General features: G+C 29.2%; 3 protein-coding genes across 4 annotated transcripts; 2 read left to right on the plus strand and 1 right to left on the minus strand.

Annotated features, from left to right (window-relative positions):
• Positions 1-3,220: 3,220 nt before the first annotated feature.
• On the minus strand, positions 3,221-6,047 carry LOC124490364 (T-complex protein 11-like protein 1). Its single transcript, XM_075730439.1, is given in 5 exon segments — positions 3,221-4,171; positions 4,236-4,372; positions 4,442-4,860; positions 4,862-5,343; positions 5,911-6,047. Coding segments are annotated over 4 exon segments (1,824 nt in total). The 5' UTR covers positions 5,270-5,343; positions 5,911-6,047; the 3' UTR covers positions 3,221-3,311.
• Positions 6,048-6,875: 828 nt separating this feature from the next.
• On the plus strand, positions 6,876-11,224 carry Sec15 (exocyst complex component Sec15). 2 transcript variants are annotated; one of them, XM_047052839.2, is made up of 2 exons: positions 6,876-8,006; positions 8,697-11,224. In XM_047052839.2, exons 1-2 carry the CDS (start codon positions 7,252-7,254, stop codon positions 11,203-11,205), a joined length of 3,264 nt encoding a protein of 1,087 aa, XP_046908795.2. In that variant the 5' UTR covers positions 6,876-7,251; the 3' UTR covers positions 11,206-11,224. The 2 variants fall into 2 exon arrangements, with proteins under 2 accessions (XP_046908795.2, XP_046908796.2); XM_047052840.2 differs by lacking the exon at positions 6,876-8,006 and adding an exon at positions 8,131-8,575.
• Positions 11,225-11,642: 418 nt separating this feature from the next.
• Positions 11,643-21,965, plus strand: LOC124490365 (cholinesterase). The gene is made up of 4 exons (XM_075730438.1): positions 11,643-11,882; positions 11,955-13,008; positions 13,068-13,501; positions 19,921-21,965. The coding sequence occupies exons 1-4, from the start codon at positions 11,681-11,683 to the stop codon at positions 20,454-20,456; spliced, it is 2,226 nt and encodes a 741-aa protein (XP_075586553.1). The 5' UTR covers positions 11,643-11,680; the 3' UTR covers positions 20,457-21,965.
• Positions 21,966-23,507: the final 1,542 nt, after the last annotated feature.

Here is a 23,507-nt window from a genome sequence, read left to right on the forward strand (position 1 = left end):
CAACTATTGATTGTCCAAACACTGACGTTGTGTGCGTTGATTTTTCATCTGATGATGAGCGATGCTGGTAATGGTTGTGAAATGTAAAATGTAAACTGAAGAAAAAAGAACATCGAAAAAATAGTCGTCAATGATTGAATTGAATCAAGTTCAATTTCTCTTTATGATCAATTTGTTTTAATTTTTCAATCTGACTCAACAACCCATTCAAATTCATTAAAAAAATTAAAGTAAAGTTTTTATTATTTTTTATCCGATAAATTTTTCATCGAAATTAATGTATTGTTGATCTCCAGGTGATAATTCTGTTGCTGTTGAAAGGACTATTTGTTTCAATGATTTTCTAATCCTTTCCGTTGTCGTCGATTCATTATTTGATTGTGATGATGATTGCTGTTTACATTGGTCGATATTCCTTGATTCGACCATTTCGTTAGCTGATTCTGTTGTTGTTTCAGATCTTTCGACATCATCACCAATGTATATATCTTTTGTTTCATCATCTTCTTGTAGTTCATCTTTCCATCCTAATTGAAGCTGATTTGGTTTTGGTGGGGGAAAATCTTCTGTTACATCTTCGATTATTAAGTCTGGTGGTGGTGATGGTGTTGGTATTCGTGTTACTCCCGGTTCGAAATCATCTGGTTTAATAAGTTTCTGTATCTTTTTGTATATTTTTTTTCCACTAAATGTATTATTACTGGCAATAGCTTCTTTTTGTCCTTCTTCTTTTTTAATTATGTTACCGTTATGATCTAAATAAACATACTCATAATCTATTATAACTATATCATCTTTTAATTTTGGTTTTTGTTTTGGTTTTGGTTGTGTTTGTCTTTGTGGTTCCCACCATGATTCTTGTGCCGGTTGTTGTTGTTGTTGTTGTGGTGGTGGTGGTGGTGGTGGCTGTTGTTGTGTTTGTGGTTTCCACCATGGTTCTTGTTGCGGTGGTGGTTGTTGTTGTTGTTGCGGTGGTGGTGGTAGTTGCTGTTGTTGTTGCGGTGGTGGTGGCTGTTGTTGTGTTTGTGGTTTCCACCATGGTTCTTGTTGCGGTGGGGGTGGTTGTTGTTGTTGTGGTGGTGGTGGTGGTTGTTGTTGTTGTTGTGGTGGTGGTGGTTGTTGTTGTTGTTGTTGTGGTGGTGGTGGTTGAATGTTTTCTTGTTCCGTTGTCTTTTTATCTGATGGTTTTGCCGCCGCCACCGTCGCAGGTTTTTCATCAGTAGTAACTTTTTTTTCATCTACAATTTTTTCATTATTTTTCAACTTCTTAGCAGCTAACTTATCTTTTTTCTTATCTTTCATTGATAATTTAGTTTTTTCATCATCACTAACGCTGCCAATGCTGCTGCTGCTGCTGACGCTTTCTTGATCTGAGGTTTTATCTTTCGATTTCAAATCTTTTTTCGATTTTCCTTTTTTCGTCGATAACTTTTTTGAACTACTACCAATAATAGCTGTTTCTTCTTCCGGTTCGAAATCGAAAGCTAAATCCTCATCATCGATCACCGGTATATCTAAAATTTTAACTGGTTCACCAAAAAATTCTTTGTTACGATCGTTTCGTGTTTTTGTCCGTGTTTCTTTCAATGTTTTGGACCATTTTTCCAATTGATCCATTTTTTCAAATTTAGCAAATCTTTTCGTACGTAACATTTCATGATGAATATCAATCTGTTCTTGATTTAGAATGCTAATCGTTTTCGCCAACAATGGATCAATGTCTTCTTTTTGTTCAAGTTTTTTTCTTGGTCTTAATGTTTTTCCCAATTTTTCTCTATCTACTATTGGCATGTTTTTTGCTGTTTCTTTTTTAATTTTTGCATAATATGCTTTATCATCCGTTAATCTTCGTCGATTATCTTTTTTAATATCTTCATATTGTAAACGTGCTTCTGATCGAATTAATTCATCTCTATTCATTGCATCTTTTTTTCCATTTTTTACTTTCTTTTTCGACCATTTAAATCGTTCCTTCATGTTCTTTTTCGGCACCAAATTGGAGGATGATGAATCAGCATAATATTTTTGTGAATTTGCATGAAAATCATTCCAAAAATTTGTATTTTTTGAATTCGTTTCAATATCTGAACGTATTTTTTCCTTAAAACCTTTATTTTGTATCGATAAAGTCGTCATTACATTATCCCGTTTGTCAACAACTGAACTAGATGTTGTTGGCTTTCCTGATTTTATCGTTTTAGCTGTACTTTCGTACCAAATATTGTCCAAATTATCAACTTCTTGATCATAAATTGTACGAATTGTTTCCATTTCCAATAATTGTTCAAATTTTTCTTTCTTATATGCCTCCATTGCTTTCATTTCAGGTGTAGTGGTTATTCGATAATAAATTTTTCTACCACCCCATATTATTATTATGATTATAAAAATTCCAGCTATTGCAATACCAGCGTATGTTGCATATTCTTTCCATTTATCTTTATCATCTATATTGCATGCATCATTCTTTATAATCGGTTTACATGATTTATCAAACAGTCGTCTTGTTTCTCGTTCATTTTGATTGGAATATTCTGAATCACAAATGGATAAAACTTTTATTTCACAATTTAATACATCGTAAACAAAACAACAAAAATTTAAAGTTTCGGTATACTGTATAATTGAGAGAAAGAGAGAAAAGAAACAAAAATTCCATTCATAGTAATAATTCAACAACAACAACATCATATCACTTACATATTGATCTACAGTAATTTGCCATTTTTTCAATGAATTCAATTGACATGATTGATAATTTTGTTCAATTGTTCGATATTCGGATATTTTTTTGCATTTATTCGGAATACCATATATCGTTTTATATGGTATGATTATTTGATCAACAGAAATGTCATCATAGTTTCGGTTTTGTTGTAATGTATTCACAAACAACATTGATGATTGGAATGATAATAAAAGACCGAATGAAAATTGTTTGATGATTATTTTCATTTTTATTGGCCAATTTCAACGAAATACAATCCAGATTATTAAGAAATTGGATTTTTATAAATCATCAAACACACTATTTTGTTAGCTATTGATTTAATTAACGAGAAATTGATTAAATATTTCAATTATTGAATTATTTTAAATTCCATTCAAATCCAACAAAATAATAATAATGATGATAAATGTCGATTCATTATGGCGAATCACTTAACCTGACCATTGAATAATACGATGGACAATTTTATTATTAAATTCAAAGGTAATATCATTAAAAAGAAAATTTTTTATTTTGAAATAAATGATAAACAAAAGTATAATATGTGTTAGAGAATAATAGTAGTAAATGACGATTAAGACTAGCCATAGAATGATTTTTCAATTGATTTTAATTCATTCTGCGGAATATAATGTGTTTGTCCGGCAATGTTGGTAATGATTTTTGTATAATAAGGTGAATAAACGGCACGATTATACGAAACAAGACGTGTAAATTCACTTGCAATCTGTATCAATTCGTTGGCGAATGTACTTAGACCACTTGGTACCTGTATCGGTGCGGCAGTTTGTGATGGTGGTGATTGAATGACACGTTCAATAAATTCCAATATACGTCTTTCCATAACAGAACGAATACGATTACCGGGTGTAGATAATTCATTGATCTGATAATTAAGTGAATCTAATTTCTCTCCACTCAATGATTGTGGTGCTTTATAATCAATCAATGCTTTTTCAATCGATGTTCGTACTTGTGTGGCTATCGATGTAAGCATCGATTTTACATCATCCAATTTTAGATATTGTAATGGAATTTTTTGTTGTTCATCATTCGATGTTATGGCTTCCAATTCTTTTTTCAATTTCATTCGAAAATCTTTAATAGATTGTAATGGTTCACCAATGGCGGCAAATGTAACGACAAAAACACTACTAATGAATGTTACTTTGAAAATTTTTTCAAGAACCGAATCAATACGATTACGAATCAATAACAATGTTTCTGGATAATCATCTTCTAATAATGATTCATTTTTCTGTTCATTTTTAATCATATAACAATTGAATGATGGATTCAAACATCGAAGTAGATCAATATATGATGCAATCAATACTTTATTAAATAAATGTTTCATATCCATTTCATTGGATAGATCAAGACATTCATAATTTCTACGAATCCATTTGGTGGTAAATTCGAGTACATCGATTTGATATTCTATTCCAAAAAAAGGGAAATTTTCTATTAACAATGACAAAAAACAATATAATTTATAACTTACTTTGATGTGCTTCAATTAAATTTTTAAATTTACCACGTTCATATTCAACAGATGCCAGCTGTATATGTGGACGGAATTGTTGTATGTAAAAATTTGCAAAATCTAAACGCATCACTTCAAGAAGTTCAAATATTCCTCTAGATGAAGAATGAAATAATTTTTGAAATTAAATTAAAGTAATAAGAAAAAAAATCAAAGATCCATACTTAAACAATGGTATCATATCCTTGATTTCGGTCAAATTCTTAATCATTTCATCACGTGCCGGACAACAAAGTCTTGAACATACAGACAATATATATTGTGCATAACGTTGAAAATCAGCAATACCATTATCAACTTTTTGTTTGATCAAATCAATATCCAATATTTCATTGATTTCATTCTTAAGCTGTACATGTTGTGGCATTAGAAATAACAGTAATGTTTCCTTTATTTCATTCAATAATGATATAGCCTGTTTATAATTTGGGGGCTGTTCTGCCAATTGTTCTTCCAATATATCCCAGAATGCTTTTTTCATTGTTTCACGTACAGTAGATTCAAATTTTGATAATGATGATGAATCTTCTTTACGTTCCAATTTAAAATCCTGATTAAATACAATTTCATTGACCAATGCCATTACGGCTCATTTCATTAGCTGTTTTCATAATCTCTTCAAATGAAACAAAATTCGGTGGTGTAATACCAAATATTGGCATTGTATTTGAACCGGAACCACTGGGACTATTAGCAGTAGTCGATGACGATTGTGTTGATGATGATGATGGCTCCGGACGTTGTCGTTTATTATCATCATGATGATGGCCACCACCACCACCACCATTATCATCAGCATCATGGAATTCTTTATGAAATTCGCCTTCATCATTTAGGAAACCATTTTCACGTTTAACAGTTGATTTCATCGATGATGATGATGATGATGGTTCATCATCATTTGTTTCAAGGAAAAAAATTTCATTATTCGATGTTCTTGGTGAATTTTGTGGCTGCCGTTCAATTTTTTTATCATTATCACCAGGCATCATTTATGTTTTTTATTTCAGATGTTTGATGAGAGAATTAGGCGCTAATTTTTATCTGAAGAGAGAAAGATGAAAATCTTGAATAACGAAAATTGAAAAAAAAATCAATCAATTAATAATAATCAATTAAAAGAAAAAATCGTCGTCTTTTTAAAATCAAATCATTGAAATATTAAGAATACAATTAAAATATTGAAGAATGAGAGTAGTAGAAAAAAACGAATAAATTAATTTATAAGAATCACCATAACACACACACACACTACACATGCTAAAAACATAACAAATCTAGGCCAAGAATTTCAAAAATAAAGAATTTCATATCAAAATCAAAACCAGGTCAAATAAACACACGCAAAATAATAATAATATATCTTTATATATATCAAACGCGGAAATTTTCATCAAATAAACAAAACACACGTATACGGTAAATTGTGGACAAGTTTCAACAAGATTTTTTGATATGAAAAACGGTAATTTATAGAAAGTGGTAAATGAAGTACAAAAAAAATAGAGAAAGTCTAATGATGTTCAAAAGAGGATATTGAAAAAATTGAATTGGAAATTTCAGAAAAGATAGAGAAATTGAACAAAAAAAAACCTGATGTGAACCCGTATGACAGGATTTATTTTTTACATACATTTTTGGTTCGTTGTTTGAAACTCTTTTTATATAAACACGCACATAAAGATGTACGAAAATGGAGACAATAAACAAAACAAAAAAAATGATTTTAGACAATGGATGATTTGACAGAAACAATAACAAATAAAAAATAAAGACGCAATATAAATGATCAAATGAGAGTGAGTGATAGATAGACAGTGATCAAACTCTGGGTATTTCAACGGTATCCAATTTGAATGAATCCAGAAAAAAAATTCAGCTTTGACATATGATTAATTGACAAAAATCCACGTTATCTTGAATTAATGGAACCAGAATCTTCATGATCCACAATGCTCTTTCGAATGTCCGAAACAATCAAACAGAAAATAAACAAGAAATACCAAATGAGATTGTTTATGTTAGAAGAGCGCCATCTTGGAACACAATCAGGAATCAATTGTAAAATTTTAAATTTGATCAATTTTTTTGCTGATGGATCATCATTTGGATTTGATAGTAAAGGAAAGAAAAAATCTTCAACAGGCCAAATAAATCAAACATATATTTGAATGTACTATTATAATCGATTAAATTAAGAAAATAAGCAAATTCTTATCTTTGTATACCTCTGGAATATTGCCATTAATGGCTGGCAACGATCCATACAAACAAACATCAACGAACGATAGAGTGGGCCAAAAATGCCAAAAAAAAAAAAAATACTTGTTGTTTGTGATCAGTGTATTCAATCGTCATCAAACAAGTTGATTTCAGCTGCTTTTTTTCACGCTTTAAGGATCTTTGGTGTAAAAAAGGTGGTTGGTTGTTATGTTCATTCGTTTGTTTGTTCGTACATGAATGGTATTATTCAGGATCGTCGTCGTCGTCGTCATCGTCGTAGTGGTGGTATTGTGAACAATAAAGTTGAAATCATCATCGAACAAATCGAGCTTTTTTTGGTGAGTATATAATAATAATAAAGAGAGAAAAAACTTCGACAACAACAACTTCGTGGCCATTTAGGAACGAAAAAAAAAAACATAAACGTCGTGGACATTATTTTTATTATTTTTAAAGTTTTTTTTAAAAATTTCTTTATTTGTTCATTCATCAACATCACCGTATTCATCGGGAAATTTTTTTTTATTTTCATCTTCATCATCATCATCATCATCATTTTTCTACTTGAAAACGTCAACAACATTTGCTATGAAATCGATTCATATTTCTCAGGGAAAATTATCATTTTTTTCATCGTCATCATCATCATCATTTTGTTGAATGATTTTCGTCCATTGATTCGAAATTGTTTTTTTTTCATTCATTCATTCATTCGTTTGTTTGTTTGATTATTAATGAACAAACGAACAAAATGTCATCATTATTGAAAATGAATCAGAAATTTTTATCTAAAAGTAGCTGGAGTATACGTGGTGGTGGTGGTGGTAATAATAACAATAACAACAACAACAACAACAACAACAATAGTCCATCATCATCATCAACGACATCACAAATGCAAACAAATCGAATGTTTAATAATCAATTTAGATCACCAAAAAATTTTGCCAATAATAATAATACAACACTTATTATAAATAATTCACCATCTCGTTTTAATAATAATAATCATCATCATCATCATCATCAACGAATATCAAAAACAAACGTTAACAATAATAATAATGTTGAGAAACACCTATCAAACAATAGTATTATAAACAATGGTGAACGATGGAATATTGATGATGATAATCGTAATATAAATCAACATAAACAGCAGCCAAAAAATGATCTAGTCAACAACAACAACAATAAGAATGATCAACAACGATCATCATCAATATTAATGAATAATAAACAGTCATTATCACCAATTATTAATATTCCATTGAATAATAATAATAATAATCGAAAAAATATTCTAATAAAACAACGACAAAAAGGTCTATCACATTCAATAACTGATTTAAGAGATTTAAAAGAAAAATCCAAACGTATAATGGATTCAAATCATCAAAATTGTTGTAATGATCATTTTGAATATGAAATTAAAGAACGTCGTATCGACATGTATATTGCTGAAATTGAAATGGATCCAGTGTTTCAATTGGGATCAACAATTCGGTTAGTATATATATTCGATTTATATTTTTATTTATTTACATCGAGATTCGTTCGATATTATTGCATTCCTGTTTGTGTGTACGTGTTTTGTGTGTTGTATGTGTGTGTGCTCTATATAAATTACAGCTGATTTGATTTTTCCATTGGATCTGGTTTCATTTCATTTTTTTTTTTCGTTTCTGGGTTTGGTATCCACACAAATAGTGTATGTGTTTTGTGTGTATATATGTGTATACGATTGGTTGTTTACAGTTATATATATTAACTCATCATCATTCGAATGTTTTCGGTTAATTTAAAAACAAACCAAAAAAAAAAAAATTCCATTTCATTGGTTGACCATTTTTTTGTTTGATTCAATTTTTCCTCACATGATATGAATAATAAATGTTTTAAAAAATGATAAACACAACAACAGCAACGACGACGACGACGACAGCTATCACATTATCCTCATCATCATCATCAAATTCAATTTCGAAATCATTATTTCGTTCGGATACAAAATTTGATCATTTATTATTGGAATTGGAATCTTCGGATGCCAGTACAATAGCATTGGTTTTAAGGTTTTTTTTTGCTGGATTTCTTTCTGCCAATACAATCCAATTGTTATGAATCAATTTTTGATTTTAATAAATCTAATATTTGTTGTTTTTTTCTTTTATTTTTTTTTTTTTACAAACACAGAGCAATATATGATGGCGATGAACATGATCGTTTTATGGAAAAACTTGATATGCGTATCAAGAATCATGATAAAGACATTGAAAGAATGTGTAATTGTCATTATCAAGGATTTGTTGATTGTATACATGAATTGCTTAAAGTACGGCCACAAGCACAGGATTTAAAAAGTGAAATCAATCAAATAAATCATGAACTATTGAAATCATCGGAAAATATTCAACGAAAAGCCGATGAATTGATAAAATATCGTCGTGTATTGTGTAATACAAAAACAGCAATCGAATATTTACAGGAATGTTTACCAATGTTGGAAACATTTTCTAAACTTGACCAACAGATGAATGAAAAAAAGTATTATTCAGCATTGAAAACATTGGAACAATTTGAAAGATTATATATGTCTAAATTTAAGAAATATCGTTTTGCACAAACAATGTGTTTACGTGTGCCTAAAATACGCGAAACAATTAAAAAAGAATCAATGAAAGATTTAAAAGATTTTCTTGAAAATATTCGTCAATTGACATTTAAAATTGGTGAAATTGCAATGAAAAATACGGCCATTCGTTACAAATCTAAGGATTTTGCTATGATTTTATCAACAACTACAACATTGAATAATCGTGATAAAAATATTGATCATTCAAAATACATTCGATCATCAAATGGTGATAAAATAAATGGATTAAATCAAAATGATGATGACAATAATAATAATAATGGTATCAATTCAGATAATGAAGATGATTACATGATGATGATACAAGAAGAATTAAGTGCAACTGATTTAGTCGATTTTAGCCCGGTTTATCGTTGTCTACATATATTTGGTTGTCTTGGTGCACGTGGTCAGTTTGAATCATATTATAGACAACAACGAAAACAACAGGCACGTCTTATTTTGCAATCATTTTCAATTACACCACCACAATCATTATCAGTTTCTGCTGCTGCTGCTGCTAGTATTACAAATGTTTTTAATCGAGAAAATTTTAAAAATTATTTATTCGGTGTTGTCGGATTTTTTGTCATCGAAGATCATCTATTGAATACATCGAATGGTTTGGTTACGAAAGAATATCTGGAAGAAAATTGGAATGATATTATAAAATCATTGATTGAATCGATTCATTTTCAAGCTACATTATGTCAGGATTCTGAACAAATGTTATACATGAAAAATATGTTAATGTTATTCTGTGAAACTACACACAATTATGGTTATGCCGTAGAATCGATTATGAAATTATTGGTCGAACTTCGACAACTGTATACGGATATTCTTCTCAAACAATGGTCACTAGTCTTTCGAAAAATTTTCGATTCCGATACTTATCATCCATTGGTGGTGAACAATATACGTGAATTTAATGAATATTTCAACGAATTGAATGGTGATGAATTACAAATGTTCAATGATAATGATGATACCATACAAAAAATGGATACTTTTCCAAAACGATTTTCATTCTCACTATTTGTACCACAAGTATATAAAAAAGTTAAAGAATTCATCATTGTTTGTTTGAAATTTATTGAAGATTTAAATCTAAGTGATAGTGATAAAGAAGATACTGTGCGAAAATCAACCAATCTATTATTGACAAGAACATTGAGCGATTCACTTTCTAGTCTAATTAAAAAGCCAAATCTAGGCCTATTACAATTGATACAAATATCAATCAATACAAATTATCTAGAAGAATCAAGCATTGCATTAGAGGTGTTCATTTCCGAATTGATTCATCGTAAAAATACTAAGGAAAAATCATCGGATAATTTTACATCATCAAATCGTCTTAAATATTCATTATCATTATCGGAACCGGCATCACAATCACATCTAGCACGATTACAAGGTCGTACAATGTTTAAAGATTCCCGATCCGAAGCTGAATCACAGATCTATATTCAATTGAATAATAAAATTGAAGAATTTTTCTCTCTCGCCAATTATAATTATATGTTATCCGATTCACCGGGTAAAGCATCCAGTTATATTCTTGATTTGATGGCTTTTCTAAAATCAACATTCGAAGCATTCACAAATCTTCCATCAAAAGTTGCTCAAACTGCCTGCCTATCAGCATGTAAATTTATTTCATCACGTTTATTGAATATATTATTGGAAGATGATGTAAAAGCCATTTCACATGGTTTTCTACAACAATTCAATCTTGATTTAATGCAATGTGAAATGTTTGCCGGTAGTGAACCGGTTAAAGAATTCGAAGAAGGTGCATTACAATCCTGTTTTGCTGAACTACGACAAACAATGGATCTTTTCATTGAATTCGATTCATGGAGTACATATTTTGCTGAATATGGTAAAAATGAATCCCGTTATTTACGTGTGAATCCACAGACGGCATTAATTTTATTGGAAAAATTAGTACGTGGTGATAATAAAAAGACAATATTTTCAGCATTATCCAAAAATGAACGTGACAAAAAGAATAAGATTGATACTATATTGAAAAAGCTTAAACAATTAATAACAAATAATTAAGAATACATTTCAGTGCCAATCGAATCGGTCAAAAATTTTTTAATTATTCATTTCTTTCTCTCTGGTTTTCTTTTTACACATTTTAATTTGTTCTTCAAATCCATCCACTAACCAAAATTATATTTAATCCATCCGATGATATCCAAGATGATGATAATGATTATGATTGTCCAAAATATTATTATCACATTTATAAGAATTGTTATAAACATTTTTTTTGAAATAATAAAAAGAAGCAAAAAAACAATTTTTCTAATCAACAAAATAGACAATAATGATCAATGTCATTCAGATTATTAAATTGGCCACAATCATCATCATCATCATTATTATTAATTTAATCCATATCGAAATATCATGGTAACTAAGATGTTAATGAAATATTTTTTTTTTGTTTGTTTGTTTGTTCAATTTGATTTGATGATTTGACAATGAAAAAAAAAAATCAATTGGGTTTTTTTCCGTCGATATAAAAATGAATGGATTATTTTTTTTTTCTTTGTTTTGTATGGATCTAAAAAAAATGATTCGTTTATTAATTTTTCTGTCTATTCTTTACGCTGTGTACGGTATTGAATATGCACCAATTATCAATATTGATTCTGGTCAGGTTCGTGGCTATAAATCACAATTAAATGATGGTGACAGCATTTATATTTATCAAGGTATTCGTTATGGTAAGTTATTTTTTTTTCTTACTAAATTAAGTCCATTCTAATTTGATTTTTTTTTCCTGATGTTGACTATAGGAAATGCAAAACGATTTGAAAAAGCAAAATTTGTTGAAAATTGGTCTGGAATTTATGATGCTATTGAAAAACGTGATGCATGTCCACAACCGGGTAAATATATAAGAACTGTTTGTGATCCACAACGACCTCCTTCAGATGCGAAATCAATGAGTGAAGATTGTCTTTATCTTAGTGTTTATAAACCGGAACATCAACCAAAAATGTATCTTCCAGTTATGGTCTGGATTCATGGTGGTTCATTTATTGGTGGTTCAATATTTGATGATGTTTACAATCCAAGCTATATGGTTTCAATGGGTAATGTTATTGTTGTCACGATTAATTATCGTCTTGGACCATTTGGTTTTCTTTATACTGAAATGGATAATGTACCTGGAAATCAAGGATTATATGATCAAATTTTAGCCCTCCAATGGATACATAATAATATTGGTCATTTTGGTGGCGATCCAAATCGTGTGACAGTATTTGGTGAATCGGCTGGTTCAATGTCAATATCGGCATTAATTTTATCACCATTAACAAAAGGTTTATTTACCAAAGCAATTCTTCAGTCTGGTTCCACCAATGCTTATTTGGGATCATGTGAAAAACATAAAGCATTAAATAAGACGATTGGTTTGGCACAACGATTAAATTGTTATAGTGAACCATATAATGAAACAGCTTCTATTGAATGTTTACAATCAAAAAATGTCACTGAAATTCTGAATGCAAGCACAAATGATTTGATCAATGGACGTTTAATGATTCCTGTTTATGGTGAAAAATTGATGCCAATTCCGCCTCTGAAAGCATTAGAAACAAAACAATTTAATCATGTAGATATTATGTTTGGTGTGAATCGAAATGAAGGATCTGGTTTCGTTTCACAATTAGTGCCATCAATAATGAATCCGAATGTTAAAAATCCAAACATTACATTGCCTATGGTTAAAACGGCAATTTGGTTGATGATGATGATATTTGAAAAATCCGAAAAAACTACACAATCAGTTATTGAATTTTATATGAAACAATTGGATGAAAAATCAAATGCAGATGATATGAGGTATGATCCATGATAATAGAATGAAGATTTTGATATTTTTTTTTAAATTTCCATTACAGAATAATTATAGCCGATGTTTTCGGTGATTATCATCTGGTTTGTCCGACAATGTTATTCGGTGAATATATGTCACGTGGTCTAAATTCAACAATCAATACATTTTATTCATATCGGCTAATGTTACCATTATCAAATGGAGCATTTAGCGGCGATGGTTGGGAAGGTGTTTGTCATGGTGAAGATGTTGCTTATCTATTTATGGTACCCATGAATCATAATGCATATTCAAAAAGTGAAATTCAACTAAGTAATGATATGATTAATGCATGGACACGATTCGCATGGACAGGACATCCAAATGCATTGAAAAATGGTGATAAAACAATCGAATGGAATGAAGCAATCGATCTAAATAATCAATCCAGTGGTGTATCATTTATGGCATTAGATTCAAATCATTATGAAATGATTTCCAATTATTTCCGAGTGAAATGTGATCAATTTTGGAAGCCAATAATTTTTAAATAATAATAACAACAACATAGTTGTAATAATCACCGACAGATTGCGTACAATGTGTTTCATTTAAATTTTAAATGATTGTATAAAAATGCATCCAATGTTCAAGTGGTTAATTAAATGACCAAAATGACTTTTAATGTTGATTAACGGAATTGTTGTCTCGATGTGTTTGTGTGTGTGTGTGTGTGTGTATGTTCCATAAGTTCACATGAAAATTTCTAATGATGACCTAAAAACTTTTTTGGTATGATGATATGTGAAAATATTAAAATACATTTGCGTTTATGGTTATGAAAAAAAAATGTGATGTGGTCATCAACAGCATGATTCGATGAAAGATCTTGAATGTGATTAAGATGATGATGATATGAATAAAACAAAGCAGAAAAAAAATTGTAAATTGAATTTGCATTTTTCTTTTTCTTTTTTTTCAAATATCGAATGTATTTTTTAGTATATACATGACCACTATTTGAACATCATCATCAAAGTCTATTTAAACGGAAGCAATGAATGAGAGAGAGAGAGAGAAAAAAAAATGATAATATGAAATCAATCATTCGATGTAGAAAAAAAAAATATTTGTTTTCATTTGATCAATCACAATTATCCCGTCATCATGAAGAAAAACATTTCAATGGCAATTTCATCAAAAATCAATGCTCAATGATCAATGATCAATGATCAGCATGATGACAAGCAACAGGCATCAGAATAAAAAGTTTTTTTTGTTCCCATTCCTATTTAGGCTTATTATGTGTTATTCTATATATTTAATTCAATTCAACAATCGACTTTAACTTTATATATGCTTCGAGGCAAAACAGACAGAAGCCACCATGGTCAGCATCCTGAATAATAATCGAATATAGAAATTAACCATGATAATAAAACTTGTATATATAACGAATAATCAACAACAAAAAAAAAACTCAAAGCATGACTCATTCCCATCTTTCAATCTACACATCCGAATTCGGATTCAAAAATAAAAATAAAAACAAAAACTAAGACGCTAAAACATCTAATAACCATCATCATCATCATCATTTATTTCAGTACAAGATGATGCATGATGATCATCATATCATATTGGTGAAAGAAAAAAAAAAACACCAAACAAAATACAAGTAATACAAAGTTGAAACAGCCAAACAAAAAAACAAGATTCGAATAGATTTTTTTTTTCTTCTTCGTCGTTTGTCATATATTATTATTATTTTAGAACTTGAAATCATCCATTGGCAAAAAAAAAGAAAAAAGAGAGAAAGACATTCAATAATTGTGGATTTTGAAATAAGAAAGAGATGAAATAAATGTATGTATGTATTGTGTGTCTATTTTCCACTATACTGCTACTATTTCATCATCAGATCTAATCAAAAGAGAATAATGATACAATAATAATGATGGTAGCGGTATTTAAATCTGTTATATCCATACAAGCAAAGCATAGTAGCATAAACAAAACGATATGTTTAAAGAATAGTGGTAGTAGCAGTGTGTGTGTGTGTGTGTGAATGGATACAATCGGCTTTTGTTTAAATTTTTTTTTTTTTTTTGGTTCCATCAATAGATGATAGTGGTTCATTCATTCATTCGAAGTTGGACGTTTATTCATATTGTGTGTGTGTGTGTGTGTGTTTACATCGTCAGCCGTAAACGTTTCCAACAACAACAACAAAATAATTTTTGGACAATTTCAATTCGTATATTCTTTTTGTTTTTAATGTGTGATATATTCTGAATATGTACAGTCAGCTGCTATTTTGTATGACGACTGCCACGACTACCAGTAACATCATACAACACACACATACACACAGCAAAAATTCAGAATCCACATGCTTACAAGCCATTATTCTTATATTTGAGAATTTATAAAAATTGATGACGATTGACGACTACACAAAGGATTTATCAACAAATCATTTATGGTTTGTATGTGTTTATGTGATTCTTTGCTCTCATTTATTCTTGATTATTATATTGATCATAATATATTGTTTATTATTATTATTATTGAAAAATATTCTATGAAAAAAATAAAGAAAAGAAGAAGCTTTTGTCATTTTTTTTACTATTATTTTGGGTGTTTGAAAACAACCAACCGAACAACAACACGTCGACCGTATGACACCATCAATTTGTACATATTTTTTTATGTAAAACATCTGTATATGCAACACTGCATAAAAAGTGCCTGAGGATCTTTGGACCTTAGTTTTTTTTTGTTCATTTCAAGCTACATATTGTATATATGATGAATGTGTACCGAGGTCACATACTCATACACACATATACACACATTGGTGTCACGTCTTTGTTTGTGTCGAACATTTATTTTTTGAGAATTTTGTATGTGTGAACCTTCGACCTTCGACACAAACACACACACACACACAAAATACAACCATAATTGTTCACAGACTTGAAATATTTTTTTTTTTTGTTTTGTTTTGTTTTGTTTCATTGGTTTAAAAGCAACACAACACAAACATCATCTATCCATGCATTTAAAGTCATCCAAAATAGCTACCGAATCATTATCATCTGCATACCGAAACGAACATTAAAAAAAAAAAATAAACCGGTGGTCATTAAATAGTGAGTTTTTGTTGTCGTCATCATCGTTGTTGTTGTTGTTGTTATTGTTTTCGATTCTCTTTTTTATATATAAAACAAATTCATCAACATCTTAATGACCATCTATCAATCATTGCGAATTTTTCTACAAAAACAAAAGAATCAATTTTGATTTTCGAGTTTTTTTTTCTCTTCAAAAAAGATATTTGACATTTTTTTTACCATTTCATTGTTTTTTTTTATGAAGATGATTTCAATAACCTAATTGAAAATATTTGTTCCTGGTATGTGTGTGTGTATGTGTGTGATAGGTTGTTGCCATAAATTGTTTTTTTTTTCGGTGACAACAACGATGATAATGATGATGATAACAACAACCAGTAAAAAAAAGAAAAAGAAAAAAATCCATTCAAATGACAACTTCCTTTGTTTATATTTATATTTTTTTGTGCGTGTGTTGTGGGGGGGGGGAGGATAAAAGAAAAAAAAATATCCATCCAATAAAAGATAAAAGAATAAATCCGACAAAAAAAAAATTGTCGTAAATCTTTTTTTCTCTTTTTCTGGTTAAGGATTATTTATTTATCCACAATATTTTTCCACTTTCATCATCGTTATTGTTGTGTTGCTATTAGCAATGATGATGATGATGATTTTTAATATTTGTTCATTATCATTAATTTTTTTTGTGTTTTTTCTTTAATCCTTTCACATGATGATTTGTGTTTATTATATTTTTAGGTCAACATCAAACAAGAATTTAACATTTAATATAAACGATATTCGAATAATCGATATATCGGATGACAATCGATTCGAATCGAATACTTCAATTTTGAGATATGAATGATGATATATACTATCACACAAAAGCAGATAAATTGTATGTATTCTATAGAATTTTTTTTTCATTTTGAAATACAAAAAATTTGTAATTTTATTTATTCTTTCTTTCTGTTACAAATGAAATCACCACCACACGTTACGATATTCCATTTCAATCAACAACATCATCATCATCATCGGCTACTAAAAAAAATTTCTTATGATTTTCATATTTTTTTTATCAAATTTTGGAACCCAATTTTCTTTATTGATTCCGGTATCGTTTGATTATTATTATTATTATTTCCGATTAGATTTCGGATGCTATGTGGATCATTAAACATATAAATCCATATCATCATCATCATCATCATCATAACCATAGCTATAAATGATAACATCAAAAAACAACAACGACGACTATCAGTAGCAATAGCAGTGAAAGCAGCTAACCCCAAACGCAAAGGAAAATATAAATACAAAATCCAATTGACGGCAATCACAATTCAACCAGAAAAAGCCACACACACACACTCATTTTTTCTGGATTTATAATCAAAAATAATCATTGAAAAAAAAATGTAATAACGAACGGCAATCTATATATTTATCCACCACCAACAACAAAAAATTATCAACAAAAAAAATAATAATATCGACCACAACAGCACCCAATAACAAAAACAAAAATCTACATTGCAATCAAACCGACCGAAAGAAAAACAAAAACAAAACAAAACCACCATCATTGATGAATGCGCAATATGTACATTTAACATCAGCTTTGTCCACACACATACACAAACTAAGACGCCATTATCTTCATCATCATCATCATCAAAAAAAGAATAAAATAATCAATGTTTATATGTGTGTGTATACATGATATACCTGTGTGTGTATGTGATTTGGATACGTCTACATTTTGTTGAAAGTCGCAATCATAAAATCAACTTTTGTCGACTGTTGATGATGACTACGACGACGACGACGACGATAGATAGATAGATTGACAGATAAAATAGACATCATCCATCCATTTACAATAATAATAAGAATAACCTACAACAACAACAACAACATCATCATCAACGACTTTGAAATATTATTATCATCATCCAGAAACTAACCATAATAACTTAAGCAATCATCATTTCATCGAAGAAGACGACAACGACGAAGAAAAATAAACTTCGATTGCCATTTTTTTTTCTATTCAAACGTTTCGGTTTTCATCGGTGGTTGTTTGTTTTTTTTTGTGGTGGTGGTGGTGGTGGTTGTTTTTGGTAGTAGTGTTCATCATTATCATCATCCAAAAACATCTTTGTCGTTTTTATTTTTTTTCAGTTTTATTTCCACTAATACATACTGTATCTGACAATCTATTCATTCATTTTTTTCTAGTTTCGTCAAAGTTTTTTTTTGTTTGGCTAAATTTTCAACATTTCAATCAACATCATGTTGCATATTTGAAAAACACAATGAAAAGATGTGTGTGTGTGTGTGTGTGTGTGTATGTGTGTATGCTTTTGACGATGAAAAAAAATTGACGAATTATTTGTGAATGGCGATGATGATGTGTTTGGCAATCTAAACTACTAAATACCTCGTCCATTTTATTAAAAAAAAAAAAAATCCATAGTTCAAATAATCAAGTCATTCTGTTTTTATCATTTTGTCCACATTTTCTTTTTATTAGAATTTTCTGCTCTGTTTTGCTGAATTTCTTCAAATTGTTTTTTTTTCTTTTGAATCAAATCAATTTGTTCTTATCATCACCATCATCGTAAATTGTAATCGGACATCTACTTCGCCTACTCATATTTTGAAATTATTTTGCTTGTATAATCAATAAATTACGACATTTGTCATTTGGATGAGTATCTCATCATCATCATCATCATCATACTCAAATAAAATCAATAACAACAACATAGACATCTGTAATCAATCAATCAACTCACTATATCCCTCCAAAAAAAAAAAAATCTAGAATATGCAATGATGATGATGATACCATGTGTGTTTAGAAATTATTTTACGATCAATAAGATTGATCCAAAAGAAAAACATTGATCTTCTAATCCTAGAATCAACTAAATAATTAGCAACAACAACAACGGTTTTAAATTACCAACCAATTATAAACACGTGATCTCAAATTGAAAAATTGCCTTTCATTATTCAAAGGAAATTTTCCCTTGAATTATTATTAATTTAAAAGTAAAATAATACCATCACACATCGTTATCAATTTTTGATGTGTCAACAACAACAAAAAACGGAAAATATTTCTAATCGAATCTTGAATGATATATCAAACACACCCACCAACAACGCCGATTTGTACATTTGATATATGCACAAGATTTATTTCTTTCTTTTAAAACAAAATGAATCAATGATATGGTCTTTGCATCTCCTCATTTCATTTTGTCTGTCTGTTTATATGGTGAATGTGTCATCATCAAATGATGATGATGATGAGTAACCAAAATTTTTTTTTTTAAAGATTGATATGAAATTGGCTGGCTTGAGTAGCATATAGTAGTAGTAGTTGATATAAATTTTTTCCATCATCATTTATTTGTCGGCATCATTTTTTCTGTTATTATTATTGTTGTTGCTGTTGTTGTTAGTGGTGTTGGTGGTGGTATTTTGAATCCCAAGATTACCATTTTTTTCAAAACTTACACAATTGTCTTTGTCAATTGTTTATGTGTGCATCGTTGGTTTCTTTTTTTTCTTCTTTTTAAAATATTCATCAAATTTTTTTTTCTTTGTTTGTGTCATCATCATCATCATCATCATCATCAACATCTCTCATTATAAAGTGTGTAACGGGTACTGACGAAGATTGTCTCTGAGCTTCTTCTTTTTGTAATTTTTTTTTCTCTCCACACTTTTTTTTAATCTCATTCACTGTGCTTAACGAATAGAGAAACAATAAAACAAAGAACAAAATGCGTGAATATAAAGTAGTCGTATTGGGTAGCGGTGGTGTCGGTAAATCGGCATTAACCGTACAATTTGTATCCGGTGCATTTATGGAAAAATATGATCCAACAATTGAAGATTTTTATCGTAAAGAAATTGAAGTTGATGGTAGTCCTTGTGTGCTGGAAATATTAGATACAGCTGGTACCGAACAATTTGCATCAATGCGTGATCTATATATAAAAAATGGTCAAGGTTTTGTTGTTGTATATTCAATAACGTGCCATCAAACATTTCAAGATATTAAAAATATGAAAGAACAAATTGTTCGTGTAAAAGGTAGTGATCGTGTACCAATATTATTAGTTGGTAATAAAGTCGATATTGAACATCAACGTGAAGTATCCAAACAGGAAGGTATAACATTAGCACAGATATGGAATGCACCATTTATGGAAGCATCAGCTAAAAGTCGTCATAATGTAAACGAAGTATTTGCAGAAATTGTACGTGAAATGAGCTATAATTCACAGAAAGAGAAACCAAATTATTGTTGTAATGGCTGTACGATTATCTAATAATCAATTTATTCAAAATCGATATGTGAACAATAAAACAACTACTGAAGTTAAGAAAGAAGAATCAGAAAAAAAATAAATGATCATCATCATTAACCAACAAATTGAATCCATCCATCCATCTATAATTAATCCAATAACAACAAAAAAAACCAACAAACCAAGGAATTTGAATCAAAACGAAATCGGCCATAAAAAATTGCATTATCATCATCATAATGGCCATGCAAAAAAAAACAGAAAAAATTCTTTCTCAATGTTTTTTTTTTTTGAATCTACCACCTTTATATAATATGAAATTTGAATCTAAAATCGATTGTTCCATGTGACGTAATAACAACAAACAAACAAACAACAGAATGGCCTTAATTTTGCTCTGCAATTTCTTTCTTTCTCTCTCTTCTGTCTACCACATTTATGTACTCTCTTGTGATATAATAAATCTTGCTCTCTCTCTCACATACACACACTTTTCACTGATGTTTTTTTTTCAATCCATTCTTGGTCGTCCTCATTTACACTCTTGTGTCTCTTTTTGAAATACTTGATTTCTTTTCATTTTCATTTTTTTTTCATGTATAAAATACAATATTAATAATAAAAAAAATAATGTCTTGATCCAATTTCTTTTACAGTTTATTTCTTTTTTGCTTGTTTGTTTTAAAAAAAAAATTTTTTGTCATTCATTCACACATTCATTCATATATATGATTTGTAAATCTACATTTGTAATAGAAAGACACTTGAACTTCAAATAAGGCAATCTATATTATGATGATTACACACCTACTCCCACTACTACTACTACTATTACAGCTACGAGAATTTTTTTTGTACAAAATGAATTTTTTTTCCCACCTGTTAAATGTTATATGGGTGTTATTTTTGTGTAATTGAAATTTTAATTCCTTCTGAAAAATTCTGAAAAAAACAAATTAATTGACTGAAATTTTTACACAACCCCTTTCTAAAAAAAATGAGAATTTCATTTTAGCTGCTTTTTACACTTTTTGCATATCAATTTTTTCTTTCCTGTAATGTAACAGAATGCCCATCATAATAACAAAAAAAATTTTCTATATTTTTTTATCAAAAGAAAACAAAAAAAAAATGAATCACACCAACACACACCTGAAGATGAAAATTGAATAAAGAAAAACTGCAAAAATTTTTCGGGAAAAACTATTAATCGGAACAAGGAAAAAACAACAACAACAACAACAACTGTAGATGAATGAATGAATGTAATATAAATGTTTACAGATAGATCCTACTACACACATATAACGCCTATACAAATTGTATCAAATCTCATTATGCCAACTTTGAATTTTTAAATTTTGAATTTTCTTTTTTTTTGTATTGAACCTACATTTCAAAAACACAATTCTTTTTTTTCATTTAAATCTTCAAATCAATTTATTTTTTATTGATTTGATTCGATTAATCATGATTATTATTATCTTCTTATTTTCATTAATAAAAAAAAAAATCATTTTTTTTCTAAATATAAGCAATGAGATTTTTTTTCGCTATCATTTTTCGCAATGAAATTGAACCAAAGTTTGATTTAGTCGTACGAAATTCAATTGAATCGATCGATCAATCAATCAATTGATTGATTGGAAAATTTGATCGATGTTATTCGTGGATGGATGATGATGATGATGATCGTATTGAATTTCTGAACGAAGCAATTTTTTTTTATAAGCCGATAACAAAAACAACACCAATTGCCAAATAGAAATTTTGGTTGGTGGACCCAAGGCTAATTTTGAAATGAATGAATTGCATTGAATTTCGGTTTTTAATTATCCAAATCAACATTTTTGATGATGATTTTTGTTTTCATATCAAAAAAAAAAAATTATTCATTGCCAACCGATCAATCGATTGTTGAATGATATATGATTTATTTATTATTTTTTTTTTTAAAAAGTCAGTCATTCAGTTATTGGGTTCAGATCTGGTTTGATTTTTTTTTTTCATTTTTTGATGATGATAAATTGGGTGTCGGTCTGTTTGTTTTTTTTTTCATTGTTGACTTTAAGGATTTTTTTTTTTTTGGTTTTTATGGTTTTGAATTCTGGATGTGTTTGGATTGTTGCTTCTGGTATAACATCGAATGTTTTTGAATACGTTCAAATCGAACAAAACATATCATTCATCATCATCATCATCAATATATCGATTGGATCGATTATAGTCGTTCATCATCATTCTCATTACTACTACGGGGTAATAACAACAATAACAACTTCCGAATTACGTTACATTTTTTTCTGTGTATTTGATTTAAATTTTTTGAATTTATTTTTCATATTTCCTGTTAATTTTTCATTTTTTTTTTTTTTGAATTTCATAATTCCCACTCACACACACGTATACGTTCATCGTAAATTACAATAACAGGAAAACGTCAACATCGTTTATCTCATCATTTATCATTATCATCATCATCATCATCGTCATTATAAACGTTTTTGCCCATGTAAAAATGCATTTATTTTTCTTTTTCTTTCTGATTACAGCAATATTCAATCAATAATGATAAATGAGAATCTCATTTGGCTCGAATCGAATCGAATGTTGACATTTTCGTTGCCTAAATCGACAGCTTGTATTGGAAATAATCGTTGAGCAAAAAAAAAAATAAATAAATAAGAATGAATGAATGAATAGTTATAAACAAGATATATATCGAGAGTTCGATCAATCTATTAATCGATATCATCCGATGTTCTGGTTTTTGTCTAGTTTTTTTTTTGCTGCTTTGGCCACATATCTGGTTGTGCTGTTTTTGTATATTTAGTCCATATGGTTGAATGATTCGAAAAAGTGTTACAAAATCATTCAGCCATTCCATAATAGCTTATAATGATGATAATATCGGTAGTAGTAGAAAAAAAACAAAGTTTTGATCTCAATTTCATCTAATAACACGAACCACACACACACAAACTTTCATCATCATTATCATCAGGTTTTTTCATTTCATTCATATTCATTCATTCACCATTATGGATCATCATCATTAATTGTTCCAGCTTT

This window comes from Dermatophagoides farinae, chromosome 4 (assembly GCF_024713945.1).
Source record: "Dermatophagoides farinae isolate YC_2012a chromosome 4, ASM2471394v1, whole genome shotgun sequence".
Lineage (NCBI taxonomy): Eukaryota > Metazoa > Arthropoda > Arachnida > Sarcoptiformes > Pyroglyphidae > Dermatophagoides > Dermatophagoides farinae.

Coding starts and splice junctions, on each gene's coding strand:
- Sec15 (XM_047052839.2), top strand. CDS start 7,252: ATGTCATCATTATTGAAAATGAATCAGAAATTTTTATCTAAAAGTAGC. Junction 8,007..8,696: donor CAATTGGGATCAACAATTCG/GTTAGTATATAT, acceptor TTACAAACACAG/AGCAATATATGATGGCGATG.
- LOC124490365 (XM_075730438.1), top strand. CDS start 11,681: ATGAATGGATTATTTTTTTTTTCTTTGTTTTGTATGGATCTAAAAAAA. Junction 11,883..11,954: donor TTATCAAGGTATTCGTTATG/GTAAGTTATTTT, acceptor TGTTGACTATAG/GAAATGCAAAACGATTTGAA. Junction 13,502..19,920: donor CAATTATTTCCGAGTGAAAT/GTGATCAATTTT, acceptor GTGAATATAAAG/TAGTCGTATTGGGTAGCGGT.